Source organism: Bipolaris victoriae, assembly GCF_000527765.1.
Source record: "Bipolaris victoriae FI3 unplaced genomic scaffold scaffold_71, whole genome shotgun sequence".
Taxonomy (NCBI): domain Eukaryota; kingdom Fungi; phylum Ascomycota; class Dothideomycetes; order Pleosporales; family Pleosporaceae; genus Bipolaris; species Bipolaris victoriae.
Genome location: NW_014575321.1, coordinates 1 through 14,232, shown reverse-complemented (window position 1 = coordinate 14,232; position 14,232 = coordinate 1). Strand labels below are relative to the sequence as shown.

General features: G+C 46.4%; 7 protein-coding genes across 7 annotated transcripts; 4 read left to right on the top strand and 3 right to left on the bottom strand.

Annotated features, from left to right (window-relative positions):
- Positions 1-535: 535 nt before the first annotated feature.
- Positions 536-2,037, top strand: COCVIDRAFT_105340 (hypothetical protein; the record flags this gene model as incomplete). Its single annotated transcript, XM_014698816.1, has 3 exons — positions 536-584; positions 653-769; positions 827-2,037. The coding sequence occupies 3 exons, from the start codon at positions 536-538 to the stop codon at positions 2,035-2,037; spliced, it is 1,377 nt and encodes a 458-aa protein (XP_014554302.1).
- Positions 2,038-3,948: 1,911 nt separating this feature from the next.
- COCVIDRAFT_28578 (hypothetical protein) lies at positions 3,949-4,413 on the bottom strand (the record flags this gene model as incomplete). Its single annotated transcript, XM_014698815.1, has 1 exon — positions 3,949-4,413. The coding sequence occupies one exon, from the start codon at positions 4,411-4,413 to the stop codon at positions 3,949-3,951; it is 465 nt and encodes a 154-aa protein (XP_014554301.1).
- Positions 4,414-5,759: 1,346 nt separating this feature from the next.
- Positions 5,760-6,626, bottom strand: COCVIDRAFT_39736 (hypothetical protein; the record flags this gene model as incomplete). The annotated part of the gene is made up of 1 exon (XM_014698814.1): positions 5,760-6,626. The coding sequence occupies one exon, from the start codon at positions 6,624-6,626 to the stop codon at positions 5,760-5,762; it is 867 nt and encodes a 288-aa protein (XP_014554300.1).
- A 969-nt stretch (positions 6,627-7,595) lies between these two features.
- COCVIDRAFT_105305 (hypothetical protein) lies at positions 7,596-7,799 on the top strand (the record flags this gene model as incomplete). Its single annotated transcript, XM_014698813.1, has 1 exon — positions 7,596-7,799. One exon carries the CDS (start codon positions 7,596-7,598, stop codon positions 7,797-7,799), a length of 204 nt encoding a protein of 67 aa, XP_014554299.1.
- A 207-nt stretch (positions 7,800-8,006) lies between these two features.
- COCVIDRAFT_39735 (hypothetical protein) lies at positions 8,007-9,046 on the top strand (the record flags this gene model as incomplete). The annotated part of the gene is made up of 3 exons (XM_014698812.1): positions 8,007-8,260; positions 8,324-8,523; positions 8,559-9,046. The coding sequence occupies 3 exons, from the start codon at positions 8,007-8,009 to the stop codon at positions 9,044-9,046; spliced, it is 942 nt and encodes a 313-aa protein (XP_014554298.1).
- Positions 9,047-9,831: 785 nt separating this feature from the next.
- On the top strand, positions 9,832-10,509 carry COCVIDRAFT_28575 (hypothetical protein; the record flags this gene model as incomplete). The annotated part of the gene is made up of 1 exon (XM_014698811.1): positions 9,832-10,509. The coding sequence occupies one exon, from the start codon at positions 9,832-9,834 to the stop codon at positions 10,507-10,509; it is 678 nt and encodes a 225-aa protein (XP_014554297.1).
- Positions 10,510-12,907: 2,398 nt separating this feature from the next.
- COCVIDRAFT_105301 (hypothetical protein) lies at positions 12,908-13,313 on the bottom strand (the record flags this gene model as incomplete). Its single annotated transcript, XM_014698810.1, has 2 exons — positions 12,908-13,091; positions 13,177-13,313. The coding sequence occupies 2 exons, from the start codon at positions 13,311-13,313 to the stop codon at positions 12,908-12,910; spliced, it is 321 nt and encodes a 106-aa protein (XP_014554296.1).
- Positions 13,314-14,232: the final 919 nt, after the last annotated feature.

Genomic DNA, 14,232 nt, shown 5'->3' with positions numbered 1-14,232 from the left:
GTCTTAGGTCAGTGTGGCCAAAGGCCTCCAACACTATGTATAGTGCCATGGTGTGTGGCGGAATTGGACTGTGTTGATGGGTGGAACTGTGGGTAGATACAAGGATCGCTGCTAAAGGATGAGCTGCGCGTTACATGAGCAATGGCCCCAGAGAGTTGCTCGGGTCGAGTTCCGTTACTTGAATACATTATGCATGGGGGCGGTGCGTATCGCCTGCGGGTGGTCGTCAGCTTGCCAAAACGGGATTTCGCCATCCTATTACGTGCTAGAGAACCCAGTCATAAAGTACCAAGAGCCCCTCCTACTACCAAGCACTACGGGGCAAAGCTTTTAGTCTTGGTATTATCTTGGCTGTTGGTAACACGCTTCAACAGCGGTGCTGATTAATTCTCACAACGATCATTGTTGGTGAAATGGGCGGTTTGTCTCTCTGCCCAGGCTAGCTTTCGTCTACTCCTGAAGCAAAAGGATATGGGCTAACACAAGTGGTGGCACACCATAGAACCACACTTAAGACGAGCCTGCGATCGATGCCATGGCCAAAAGCTGTCATGTCAACGAGACGGGAGCGAGACCTGCGCAAGGTGCATCAGGGCAAATAAACCTTGCAAAACAAGTGTTTCATTAAGAAACACCAGGCGTCGAGATTCAGGGGATTCCAAGTTTTCCGGAGGCCAAGTAGGCAGACAACATCCAGCTCGAAGGCGGAACATGTCAAATACTCAAAGACTTCGAGCATCCTCGGAAGATGATCAGGATGTTGGTGAGTGTTTCAGCACAAAACTATCATTTCAAGCAATCCGAACGCTTACACATACGTGCACAGCCAACGATAGTAGAATCGATGCTATCCTCTCTCTAAATGCACCACACGAAGTCCAAATTCAACCCGTGCCTGACACGACGAGTTGGGCCAGCAATGCGGAGATAGCAAATCTCCTGATCTCTTCCAATATGAACTCCGACAGCCTACATGGACCGCAGTTGCAGTCGACATCGCTGTTCAACTTTTGGTCCAGATCGGACACTTCAATCGATCTGGATCTTAACATGGACTCCGTCGATTTCTCGGACTTCGACCTAGCCAGTCCAGAGCGAACAACCACACTCTTCCAGAAGGCCATACTGCCAAATCCATTATGCGATTTAGACGCCGGGGAACAATTTGGCGCTGAAACTACCATTGGCGATGGGCTACCGCCACCAACGACAGCTATACCGTCCCAGCCCAACCTAGAGCTCCTCAATGAAATGACGACGGAGTCAATGGAAAATGGAAAGTGGCTCTCCACACTTGCAGAGCTCAATGTGAAGTTATTCAGCCATGCAAAATTAATGAGAGCGCACGCTTGTACTCCCGACCAAGGAGCACAGTCTTTGTATGCCAGCAGCGCGATGCTCGATGATGCACTGGGGCTATTTCTCCAATTCATTGGGCTTCTGCAACACAGGACTGTGGTTAGTCACACGCCCAGTTTATCAAGTAGCATCGACGGCTCTTCGACAGGCACTACATCTTCCAACGGGTTTGGATCCGACACCGCGTCGTCGTCCATCGCGGCCGATCATGGTTCGGTCCTTATGATGTTGTCTTGCTATATCCGGATCTTGGAGACATGCACCAAGATCTTGACCGCCATAAAGGCGGCGCTATCTACGGGCTTCTCATCGAATGCTCGGCCAGTACCTGTCCTTCGGCTTTCCATTGGTTCCAATGCGTTGGAAAATCAGTATCCGCTTATACGGTTGAGAGTGATTATAGAGCTTATAGAGAGTCTTTTAGACTCTATGCGAGCGTATCTTGCCCCTAATACAGAGGTTAACAGCGGTGGACAAAAGCAGTTCGAAGAATTAGCGAAGGCATCTTGGGATCGCTGTACTTTTCGGCAGCAGTCTCAGCTTACGCAGCAGGCGAATCCCTGTTATCTCCAGGAAGACAAGGCGTTTGAGCTGATTCGAACCATTCGTATAGACTTAAGGCAGCTTCAAGGCGATAGTGTAGCGGCAGCTCTAGGGTTAAGTCGAGATATTCCTTAATGTTATGGGCTGGCGATTACGCCCTATCCTCAACCCTATCCTCAATCCTCGACGGAACTAAGGGTGAAATAACCTTAGTTCTGTTAAGATTTACTGAATCCTCTAACCTTAGTTCCATAGATGTATAGAGTACTCCGCATAGAGGGTTAGCTTCAATTTCCCATATATATTAATTTAGCTTTTTCAACAGCAAATGTGCTTTAAAATTGTCACGGTGCAGGTTCACGGACAGAGAAGGCAGGCACGTGTACAGGTTCTATTGCTACAGCTAATCAACAGGCTCTCACTACAGGTAGTACAGAGTGGAAGACAGGACGTAGCTCGAAGAGCTCTCTAGACTGCAGTGCTGCAGTTTTGTAGAATCCGGGTGCTCGGGCCCGCACCCGGAATCTGCCGGCAGCCAATCAGGAGGATGCGCGCCAGCTGCCTCGCTGGCACTGTGGCCCTAACGGCCACCCGGGGGTAGCGTGGTAAGTTGGGTCTCCACCTCGGGATCGTTTTTCTTATTTTACTCCACTAATACTTACCCAATTGGGAAGTTTAGTAGCCCATTTTGTAGCCCTTAATCTAAGCTTTATTTCCGTCTAATATAGTAATAGAATAACTGTAATAAGTAAGAAGTTATTAGCCTACCTACCTTGCTAAGAGTTAGGTCTCTATATTTTACTCTAATCTTAGATATCTCCTTATATAGTATAGCTAGTGTATTACTATAATATAGTAAAATAAAGACTTAATAGAGAGCTTTAAAATAAGCTACTAAACTTCCTAATTGGGTAAGCATTGGTGGAGATAATAGCGTTTTTGAGATCCCGATGTGGAGACCCAATGACCAGCCTAAGACAGACGAAGCACTGCCCTAACCTCCGCAGCCTAAGCGACGCGCTTAGCGTCGTGCGGTCGAAGGCAAGAACGATAGTAGAGAGCAGGGCACAAACCCTTAACCAAATCAAGTAAGAGCTTAAGCCTACTGTAGAACTAGTATAACAGTCCGTAACAAAGATATAGCAAAATAGCGATATAGCGGACGAGGCGAGGTCAGCAGCTAAGAACGCTAAAGAGGTAGGTAAAGCGACGTTAAAGATTGCGCGAGAGATCAGGAGCAAGAGATTATGAGAGCAGACGAATAGACTAATAAGCTACGCTGCGGTAGTAGCTAGGGGAGTCCCGTTAGTAGGTTCATATAATATACAAAGTGTTAAATAACTATCTACGCAGACGTAACGTAAGATTATTATCAATATTAAGGATCCTTACTATATAGAGCCTAAGGGCTAACTACTAATGGTACCGCCAGTCTATCGGCCAAGCCCACTAACGCCGACATCTGTCTTATGGTGGTGCGAAATAACTGTGAGAGGGGTGCCCGATAACCTTTGCCGAATGCTCTACTACAAAACTAATATCCAATCCTCAAGACTACTTGTTCAGGGGTTTTAAGGAGTGTTGTGAGAACTAGATCGAGCTCTTAGATGATAACGCTGTGGAATAGCTATGATATCGAAGCTACAAAGTTGCACCACCCCCTCAGCTACTTTGTTAGCTCTCTGTTATCATGGCTGTATACAAATGGAATCTGGAGATGCAGCTCGTACTTAGTTAATAAGTAATATAGCTCGACCACCAGTCATGTCTAGCCTATTCACGTCATTTGCAATCATAGCAGCCTCGAATAGATCCACAGAAATTTGTGATTTTTCTTTACAGAAGGAGGTCTGTAAGCCTGTTGTTATCCTAGACCCATGCTATACAACGTGCTCAAGCCAATACTCCCCTCCCTTCCCAATCTACCACACGTGTGCTGCAGCTAACCACGGACCCCACGACCCAAAACTTTGGTCTTCTGCACGAACCTAAACTCTGTTCAGATGATTAGTTAGGAGTAACGATAATATACAGCGTATGGTAAATTTACCGTGGATTGCACCAGTGAATAGCCTTGCATTCCACTGAACCATCTCTGTACAAGATCCTGCCATTGTCCATGAAACAGTCGAAAGTCTTGGGGGTCTTGTTTGGGACTCTCTGTATTCCAGTGCCGATGAATTCATTAGGTTGTACACCACCGCCTAACTGTGTCTCGAAAGATACACCCGAGCCGAACGTGCATTTATGGAACGAGAACTCCCAGTTGATAGGCAAGTTGTTACCTGTAGTAAATTTGCACCTATCATCAGGAGGAGAGCGGTTCTCAGAGTTATGACCGCTCTTGTAGTAGCTGAACTCCGAGGTAGAACCACAGTTGGTTAGGTATACTGTCTCCTTGGTTTGTTGACGTGATTCGAGGGAATGAGCAGTCGCATCGGTTGGAGCAGCGTTCACGATATTGGGAATAGCTGCAAGGAGCGCAACAAACGCGGTGTTCTTGAACTGCATTTTTGAGGGTGAAAGGATGATGGAAAATTGAAGTAACAAATAGTGCTTGCGGATGGCTATAGGGATTGTTGTGAGATGATTTGAGTGATGGAATGCATTTTTACACCTCTGAACCTCTGCCTTTTATGATAAAACTTTGCTTCGTATTGTACGCCGTTGTGTCCCTCTAAACTACTTCTGTAACCAGGCAACCCATACGCTTACTGTAGTCCTTTGCTAAGATCCGCATGATCAAAGGACTTTCACATATATCAAGTGGAAACAGCCCACAAATATTATATGATCAGTCTCTTTGATCTATCTAAAGTCTCACAATTATATTGAAAGAATACTAAAAAGAGTGTTCTAGTCTTGAATTTTGTTCATAAAGTCTGATTTAGGAAAATGGTAGTGTTCTTGTCATGTCGTTGATGGAATTTTCTTTGATAGGACCGCCATATCTACGCATCTAATGCTTAGTAAAAGTTCAGCTGGAAAGCAAACAAGGGTCAGGTTACACTAGTAAATGAACAGTGGTAGGGGTTTGGTAGGGTTGCCAAGAAACGCAAGGGGTAACGTGGATTTACCAAGCTCTGGGTAAAGCCGAAAGTGTGTCCGTCTTACGTGAGGGTTGGATGAGTAATCTGAACACCCCACCCAACCTAAAATATCTCACATTACCAGTTTATGACTTCCTTAATAAGACCTGAATCTCTTTCACAATTCTAAACACAAGATATCTCTTGCCACCATCTGTCACTATACTTAATCTGACCTTAAGGTTGGCCAATTAGCACACACTGTGCTTCGCAGATTTGGTTCTCTTGTAAGCTAGTTCATAACGCTATTACTGTATGTAGTAGTGCAAAAGATCTAGTAGAAGCCACTAGTCGTAGCTGGCGTTCCATTCTAGGCCAATGCCTCGAAAACAATCAGCACAAAGGATAGGCATATAGGTGTTGCATCAGTATAAGCTACTATCAGCCGGAGTTGATCCTTGAAAACACATGCGAAAAGAGTCCAAGAAAGCTTATCCCAAGGTCGCTGTTACTTATTGTAGGGCCAAGCCATACTAATAACGCGTTGCTTTATAGAAAACACTTCCTATAAACTTATCCTAATTTCTTACCATCTATATCCTGTCTCAATAGGGAACCGGGCAGTTTGTATAGCCTCAAGATGAAAGAATCTAGATTGGAAAAGCACTTCACGCCGAAAAGATGGTATCGTCTGCTGGTGCCTGGAATGAACTGTCACTCTTCCGCAAATTCAATCTCAAGCAGCGCGTGATTGAGAACGAAGTATGCATGGCTTAGGTATATTGTCTTAATGCACTGTTGACAGACTTGCCTAACGAGCCAACCGCCTTACTCTACGATCTTGAAAGTCGCTACTTTGTCTTCGTCTTGCGCGATCATCTTCAACAGCCCTGGCGGTTCTCCGAAAATCCACCCTTCCTCCCTCATCTTCTTAATATCTGGCTTCTCTTCTCCTTCCACGGCGCTTCTCGAAGACAACTTGTTCACGTTATGCAAATCAATAAGATCCTGCATCTTACTAACAACCTCTTCGCTTTCATCTGCTCCCTTTTCCCTATCCAACCCCAGATCGTCAGAAAAGCTGAAGCGCGAGATTTTCTTGCCTTTCAAGCCTTCCGGGTCTTCCAAGGAGCCAAATGACCACCATCGAATCGAAAGATCGCCAGGCCAGACATGGTAGGTGTCGCCGACTCGTAGAAAATGTTCAAGCTTTTCTTGGAGCGAGGTTGAGTCGTCGCCGAGACTCGACATAAGCCGTTCAGCAGAGAGCTCCCACACAACTTGTACAGAACCTTTTCCTACCGGAGGAATTGTGATGAAAGTGAATCCAGGGGTATCGGGATCCTCAGGGCGCTTGGCAAGATCTGGGTCGCCTGATATCCGGTGGAACGTAATGCGCTTTGTGGGTCGGAGGTTAAGCACTTTTGCAGAGCCATCTACTTGTCGGGTGGAAGAAAATGCGAGTTCCGGTGAGTGCATATCGCCCTTGCGGAACGCATCCTCACGAGGCGTAGTGTCGAGACATGAGTACTTGGTCAAGATAGTAACGGGTCTATCTGGGAAGACCGAGGAGGTTTGTTGGATGGTGGCGATCAGCTTCAAAGGTGATGCTGAGGGGTTAGAGATTGAGAGAGTGGCTGGTGGACAGAAGTTGAACTTAAGACAGAGCTCAACTCTGTGGTTTTGAGACGACATATGAAACTATTTGATATGGTGTTGTAGCGGGAGACTGAGAATGCACTGCCGTGGGTTGCAAAAATTCAAGACTGCAGAGGGCAAGTTCGAGAAGCTGAGGGGCGGGTGCCGTATTCTCTGACCTTTATCCACGTGCAGTCTAAAGTGCTTTTCCAATGTCATACCCTAACTGTATAAAGGAATATGTCAAAAATTGGGCCCTCAATCACTTGACTCAACCTGTCGGCGATGAATTGGGTCCGAGGCTGGTGCCTAGCATGACGTCACAGGTATCACACCAACCTCACTATTGGATCGTGGAGACTCAACCCCGCCCCCACATCTTTACACCCCTGACTCTGTTCTATTTTTTTACTCTTCGGGGATTCTACGATTTCAGGTTCTCGATCCTGATCACATGCCCATCTTCAGATGCGCAAAAAGCACCGAAGAACGACTTAACCATCGGAAGGTCTCAAGAATTCGTCTGCTTAGGTTCAAACATCCACGAAGCATAGCCTGGAGCCTGAAGAGGACTTCGAACGCCCCATTTGCCTCTCAATCTGGTCTACAAACTGCGAGGGGGCAGGTACACACGTGCAACTGCTATAAGCTGATTGAACTAGGTACAGTGTTCTCAAGGGCTGAGATGCTCCGACGATCCGTCATCCTATTCCTTGCGAAATGGCCTACACCTTCATCCTATATGCCTCTTACGACCAGAATGTCACAAATGTAGTATGCTTTCGTCTTCGTAGGATCGTTTATGAAACATGAGATCGAATCCCATCGTCGATGCGACTTACAATACCTTGATCTTTACTGGAGGCCAGGAAAAACTTACTGTAAGGGATTGACCTCGATTCGACTACCGTCAGCGCCAGTTATACCTTGTAAAGAATTGTTTCATCCTCCGTATAGATCTGGGTAGTGGTTCCGCTGCGCCGAGTGCGCCTTATGATCTTGTCAGCAGCTTACTCGACCCCAAGCATGGTGTTTCAAACATTTGCGTTACCTCTCAAAATACCGATATTGCCCTTTCTTGGCCCCATCTTGTCTTTCATTTACGTCACGTGCTTACATTTGGCGGAAAGCGCAGGCTCCACCACAGCCCTTATTCCTCCTTCGGAATCGCTCACTGGCGATGGAGACACAATCACATCAGGCCACGATGTTGGACAAGTCTCGAAATAGACCAATCCAACGAGAGGGCTTCTGTAAGCGCCTAGCTACACTTCTACTAGAAGAAGATCATTCAGGTACTGTGAACTTGTATAAAAAGGCTATCACGAATACCATAGAGGTCTTTCAATAGCAGGAACTTCCAATTTCTCTTCTTTATCAACACTAGCACGTACTATTCTTTTCAACTACATAGCCTTTCAAACAGGCTACTACATCATGCACTTCACTCAAGTGTCACTTGTCGTGCTCGCTGGAGCAACGATTGCTACTGCTGCACCCCTTGAAGCTCCTAAACATACCCTCTATGGGCGCACAGCGCAATATCACAGCAGTTGCGATAAGCCTGGCCCTGATGGCGGAGAAAACATGAAAGCAAAGGCCCAAAGAGCCTTCACAGACGCATCGCAAATGGCATACCAGACACAGATCCGCCATGACAACAGTGGAAACGCTTTCACAGAGAGCTCTGCGTAAGTAAAATATCAGGAACTACTAGTCAAGAGTCTGGAGTCTGACTTTGTGAATAGGTACAGGCATTATTTCGCTGACGCGGACAAGGACCAAGTCAAGCGAATGATGCAGGTCATCTATAACAGCCGCCTTCCAGTGGATGACAACGACGGCGGTCAGGGCTACTTCATCGACATTCGCTGTGGTAACAGTGAGGACCCTCAAACATGCAGTGGATCCACTCTGGCTGGCACGAGCGCGAGGCCTGGTCAATCAGTTGTAAGTCAGCCCTTATTAGAGGTATCAAATGTCATACAGATGTTAACGTCGCATTCAAGATGGTTCTCTGCGATCGCTTTTTCCGCAACTCCGAGCCACGCACCAAGAACGACTTCCAAACCAAGAAATTTGACGACAGTCGCAACGGCTGGTGCCAGCCCAACGAAGAATTCCCCTTCTTCGAAATCGCTGGTCTGACAATTTTCCACGAAATGACACATCTGCACACCGTTGGCCAGAGGGCTGGACTCGAAGCCTTCCCCGACCCTGATGGCTACAGCACCTCTGGCACGATCGATGTCTACGAGAAGGGTGGCGACGATGACCGTGCGAAGTACAAGGACATGGATCCCTGGAAAGCGGCCCGGAAGCTCAAGCAGCTTTGGGATGAGTACGATGCGGACAACTCAAAGTACAAGCCCTTGTGGAGCCCGATTCACAACGCAGATAGTTATGCTGCCGCGGCATTGGAGTTTTCGTATCTGGAACCTTGTAAATGGGATGTCATCTTGCCCAACTCAGTCTGAAAATCTTGTTTGATCACTTCTATTTTAGGGTAGGGTAGATATGAAGTACAGAGTTATGGCAAGGGTTAGCAAAATTATAAATAAAAAAAATTCTTCTTAATAGATAGCGCATGGCTTTATGATTCTAAAGCTGACATAACGGGAGCAACATGATGCCAGGATGTAGTAAGTTACTGAGATCATAGTTCTTGGAGGTATCTAGACGACACTGGCAAATGAACTCCCCATCAGTGTTGAGACAAAGGCCATAGTGGCGTAATAGGGTATATTGAAGGTGATCACATGCACGCATTTAGTGACGCAACGCTAGCGGCGCAGCGGAGCTTAGAGACGACACGCATCAAACTTCAAGTACAGTTGCCGCTACCAGAACCCTGTAAAAGCAAAAGGAGTAAGGCGTTACACGATGCGAGCCTACGAGTCTAATACCTATTTACCTCATCGGTCGCGGGAGCTACCGAAGCCGCCGATCCCTTGCCATACAATCAGCGTCGGGACAACTATCAGGTGTTTCCCCTAACATTCTTACTGGGCTCCACGCCTTCCCACTGCTTTATTGAGGAAAAGAGGCGCCTCTCGCTGCCATAGCAACAAGAACTTCATACTACTATCAATCAAGTATCTCCTTTCTGCGAACCTTTCGAGTTCCTAGATTCCGCAATCGATCAACCCTCCACAATAGAACAAAAGACATAGGTCATGCTTAGTACGGGATCTCAATCTTTACAGATCGCTCGGCCTCGGCCAGTAGCTTATGCCCGATTGCAGAAAACAACCCAGACATAATGAACCAACTAGCAACCAAGTTAGGTTTATCATCTGAGCTTCAATTCTACGAGGTCTATTCAATAGATGAACCTGAACTTATGACCCATATACCGCGACCCGCTTTGGCTTTGCTTGCTGTCATACCACTTACCCCAGCCTGGGAGCAGGCTCGGAACGCCGAAGACGCCGAAAAGAATTGGTACACCGGCTCCGGTCCAGACGAGCCAGTTATCTGGTTTAAGCAAACTATTGGACATGCATGCGGCTCGATTGGTTTGCTTCATAGTGCCATCAATGGCCCAGCTGCTGATTTCATCGAGCCCAGTTCTGATCTGGCAGATATACGAAGCGTTGCTATACCGCTAGGTATCACCCAACGCGCCAAGATGCTGTATGACTGCGAGCCATTTGAACGCGCTCACAAGTCCGTTGAGCAAGCTGGTGACAGCCATGCTCATCCCGCAATTGAGCGTGACGGTGGTCATTTCGTGAGTTTCGTTAAGTGTAACGGGAAACCCTGGGAGCTTGAAGGATCGAGAAAGGGTCCCCTAGATAGAGGAAGTCTGGCTGATGACGAGGATGTTCTCAGTCCGCGGGCACTTGAACTTGGTATCAAAAGGATCATGAGAATGAATGTGGATAGCGGGGAGGACGATGTTCATTTTAGCTGCATTGCTTTGGCGCGAAGGGTGTAGAGATTAAATAGAAGCTAGTGAACACAAACCACTAATGTGACATGTTTCAATCCGTGTAACATGAGACAAACAATTGGGCAGAAGCCCTCGATGAGATCTTGGTGCATTGCCATGGCATTCGCGTCTAGGCCTTAGCACCCCATGTCTTCCATCTAAATTGCCCTCTGATACTGCATTTGAATCAACAGCAGAGTGTAATTTTTCAAACATTTGCTAAGAAAAGTCCCACATTGTCTGAGCTGTATATAGTCTAGTTTCTTAGCACCCAACCTAGCGAAGCATTGATACAAATAGATATCGTATGGAAGATAGAAGATCTAGGAACTTAATAGGCAGATATATATTACTATGCAGAGAGACTTGGAGCTCTGGGTTGTAGACTGCATTTAACTATAGTAAACGATATAAAGTTCCGGTCGGAGCTGAACACAAAGCCACAGCAACTCTCTATTCCCTATCCAATATCCTTTTCTTCCCCCCACGCCTGGCTTTCAACGTAACCAGCATACATTTCCCAGGATTTCCCAGTATATCTCATGCAAAGTCTCTGGAATCCAATGACATCTTCGCTTGTAACGATGGCACAATCTCAAACATCCACACTAACCTCACAATGGCAACAGGCAGTGAGCGCTCCACAGTCTAATAGCCTGTACAAATGCAACGACGAGCTCTGAAAATGATGTAGTCTCGCTTCTCTAGATTTGAAGCGTTCTTGCTCTCCTTGCTGGCTGTTAGGTCGCGTTCATAGCGTTCAGGCCGGAACCGCTCCGGATCAAGATGGCAGTAGGGATCGTCCTTGATAGCCCAGGCGTTGAGATAAATGTAGGAGTCTTTCAGGATGTGACAGGCGCCAGACAAAAGATCTTTTGTCGTGATGTGAGAGTGGCCCAACCCCACTAGTAGTCGCAAGCACTAAACTTCTTTTAGTAGGTATCGAACGTATGGGATCTTCTCCATGTCGTTGTATACATGTAGATAATCAACAATACCGACTACGGCATTTATGTGATTCTGTGCGGTGTCTTGGACCACAGCAAATCGCATCATTGCTTTAAGAAACGAGCATGTCGACGTTCTGCTAGTGTCTTCTGCATCTGTGATGAACATCAAGGCAAGGTATGCAGCTTCAGAAGTATTCCCAAAATCCATCTTTTCTCTTCTTAGAGAACTATCGCAAGAAAAGAGTTGCTGACTATGTCGTTGTTGCGAGCAGCCTGTACCCGTTGCATGCGTGTTGGGCACCATTTGAGGTTATATTAGAACAGAGCCCGCACTTTTCTCTCCTACAGCTTCAAGAACAGAGAGAAAAGATCCATAATAAGCAGCATGTTGCCAATGTGGAAACACGGTAGCATTCCTAGTATCTATCTCGGTCTATGCTTGAAGGTATAGGCAATGGCAAGAGCATCCGCGTCTGGGAGGTCCATACTAAGCCTCCGACTAGCAAGCGTACTGTAGGCGTTCCTTCCGCTTGAATTGAATAGGCCTGCACTTGAAGCTGCTAAATTTGGATCATTGGTTATCTCATGCACGAAGTTCACAGTTTGAAAGTGTAAATAAAGAATTCCAGCATCAGCGCGTGAAACACTTCTCATGCCCTGGAGTGTTACCTTTCTGTGATGCCTCTATTGGGATAACTTGGAGAGAATGCTAGAACATCTCATTGGAAATCTGCTCATCACTGACCGTCCATCGTGGGCGCCCTTACGCAGCAAGAAAAGCTTTGTCGAAATTTCCTTAACGGTGAAGTTACTGTTCATGAAGTGATGTTCAACTAATGTAGACCAGTTTTAGTAGCGCTAATGACATGAATTATATTACTGAGAAAGGGAAAATCCGAAGGTCAAGTAAGTTATAGAATCTTTTCATTGGCTTGAGCCTATTTCCCAAGCTTGGACACCAGCATGGCAAGTATTGCCATGCTGAGAAGTGTCTGGGACTAACTGAGAAAGAACACTTTAGCAGATGTCCTATACCGGAACTTGAGGACACAGCATTGCCGGCTTTAGTCTGATGTCTCCCTGCTAGTCTTAAGCTATGGATTTTGGCAGATATATATCGGAAATGTTTATATTGGCATGATACCACAAGCATTGTGGTTTTACATGATATAAAGGTGCGAACTAGCAATTTCGCTACTGTTTGGAATTCCCGAGTATTGGAGCCCATTGCGCAGGAGTCGTGGAAGTTCACATTGCTCAGAAATTTCTTTACCTGCATCGAAACCTCCCGCGGTAATGCTGTGCGAGATGTTCGTTGCACTTAGAAACATGATATCTTGTAACAATACAATTTTGCTATTCAGAATCGGCTTCAACGTATTTATAAACAATACTTTCGATGCTTTACGTGTTCTATCAAGAAATCTGATGCAATATCTCCCTACCTCGCGAGTCTAACAGAACTGACACCTATTCACACCCCAAACGCCAGTGCTAAAGCTAACGCATTTACCCGTCGCTACAGAGACTTTGTTTCCGCAACCCGAGTCTCCGCAAATCCAGTACGGTCCACAGCTCTGCGTACAAGACCAGAGGTCGCCGTTAACCCAAAGGGCAGAAAAGCCGCCTGCAGGGCCACTAGTGGGTGTAGTTAGTATAAAAATGTCGAACGTGAGTCGGAAGTAGCGCCATTCTTGTGAGAAGGGCAAGCCGGGTTACTTACCCTGTGATTTGGCCGATGCCAGGGTGAGCTTCGCCAATGTAGTTCTGGCAGTTTCGGTCTGAGTAAAAGTTGATTTGGCCAGCAGTAGCCAAGCTAATGGTGGTAGCTGCGACGAGGATAGTATTTCTGAACTGCATTTTAGAAGATGTCTATCGTTGTGGTTTGTGCTGCTGTTGTTGGATGAAGATTATTGAGCGCGACAGGCCGAACCTTTATATCCTATTCCAGACTGGACGTTGTAAGAACACTTATATCAGCACTAAGCCTGACTTCTGAAGTCAGAAATACCCCCTTCCTAAAGTGGACAGACTTAATGTAGCATAATAATGTTCATGGCTTACTGAGCATACTTACAAAATGTAGTCTCGAGTCAGAATGCATCACGCTAGCTTGATCAGGCATATGATAGTAAGGTAACCTTCCGGATTAAGAGTTAAGAGGTAGCGTAGGACCACTCTGGGGTAAACAGGTATGCGCAAAGATAGAAATAAGCCTAAAAAGACTTTAGCTGACTACTATACATAGAATTGATGGCGTCGGTTCGGGCGCCGTAAAATGCACTGCAGCTCTGCGGACATGGGCATCACAACACACGTATTTTCATAGTTTTAATTAGTAGCGACGCCACAGTTACTTAGAATGAAATGTCTACACAAGCTTGCATTGAAGCAACATGTCTAGATATTAAGTTAATTTTTGCACTAGCCTAGGATTAAGATAGGGTTTGCCATAGGCCCGTGATGTCACGATAACCTGAACAGTAAGAGGCTAGCCCTCGGGGACCTGTCGGATACCTCTCAGGCCAGAGGCGCGACAGCTATAGAGATAGAGTATATAGCCCTACTAGAACCCTAACCAATATGAGGCGCGAATCGGGGTGCGATTCGTGCCATATTAGGCTTAGCGTTAGGGTTTCTATCCGTATCTGGCTATTTTGTNNCCCCCGATTCGCAGATTCCGACCCCCCCGATTCGCGCTCAAATAGGCTTAGCGTTAGGGCTAACTTAACCCCAAGTGCATCCCAGTATGGGCTGTATAGGGCTCCCAAGGTTGTCA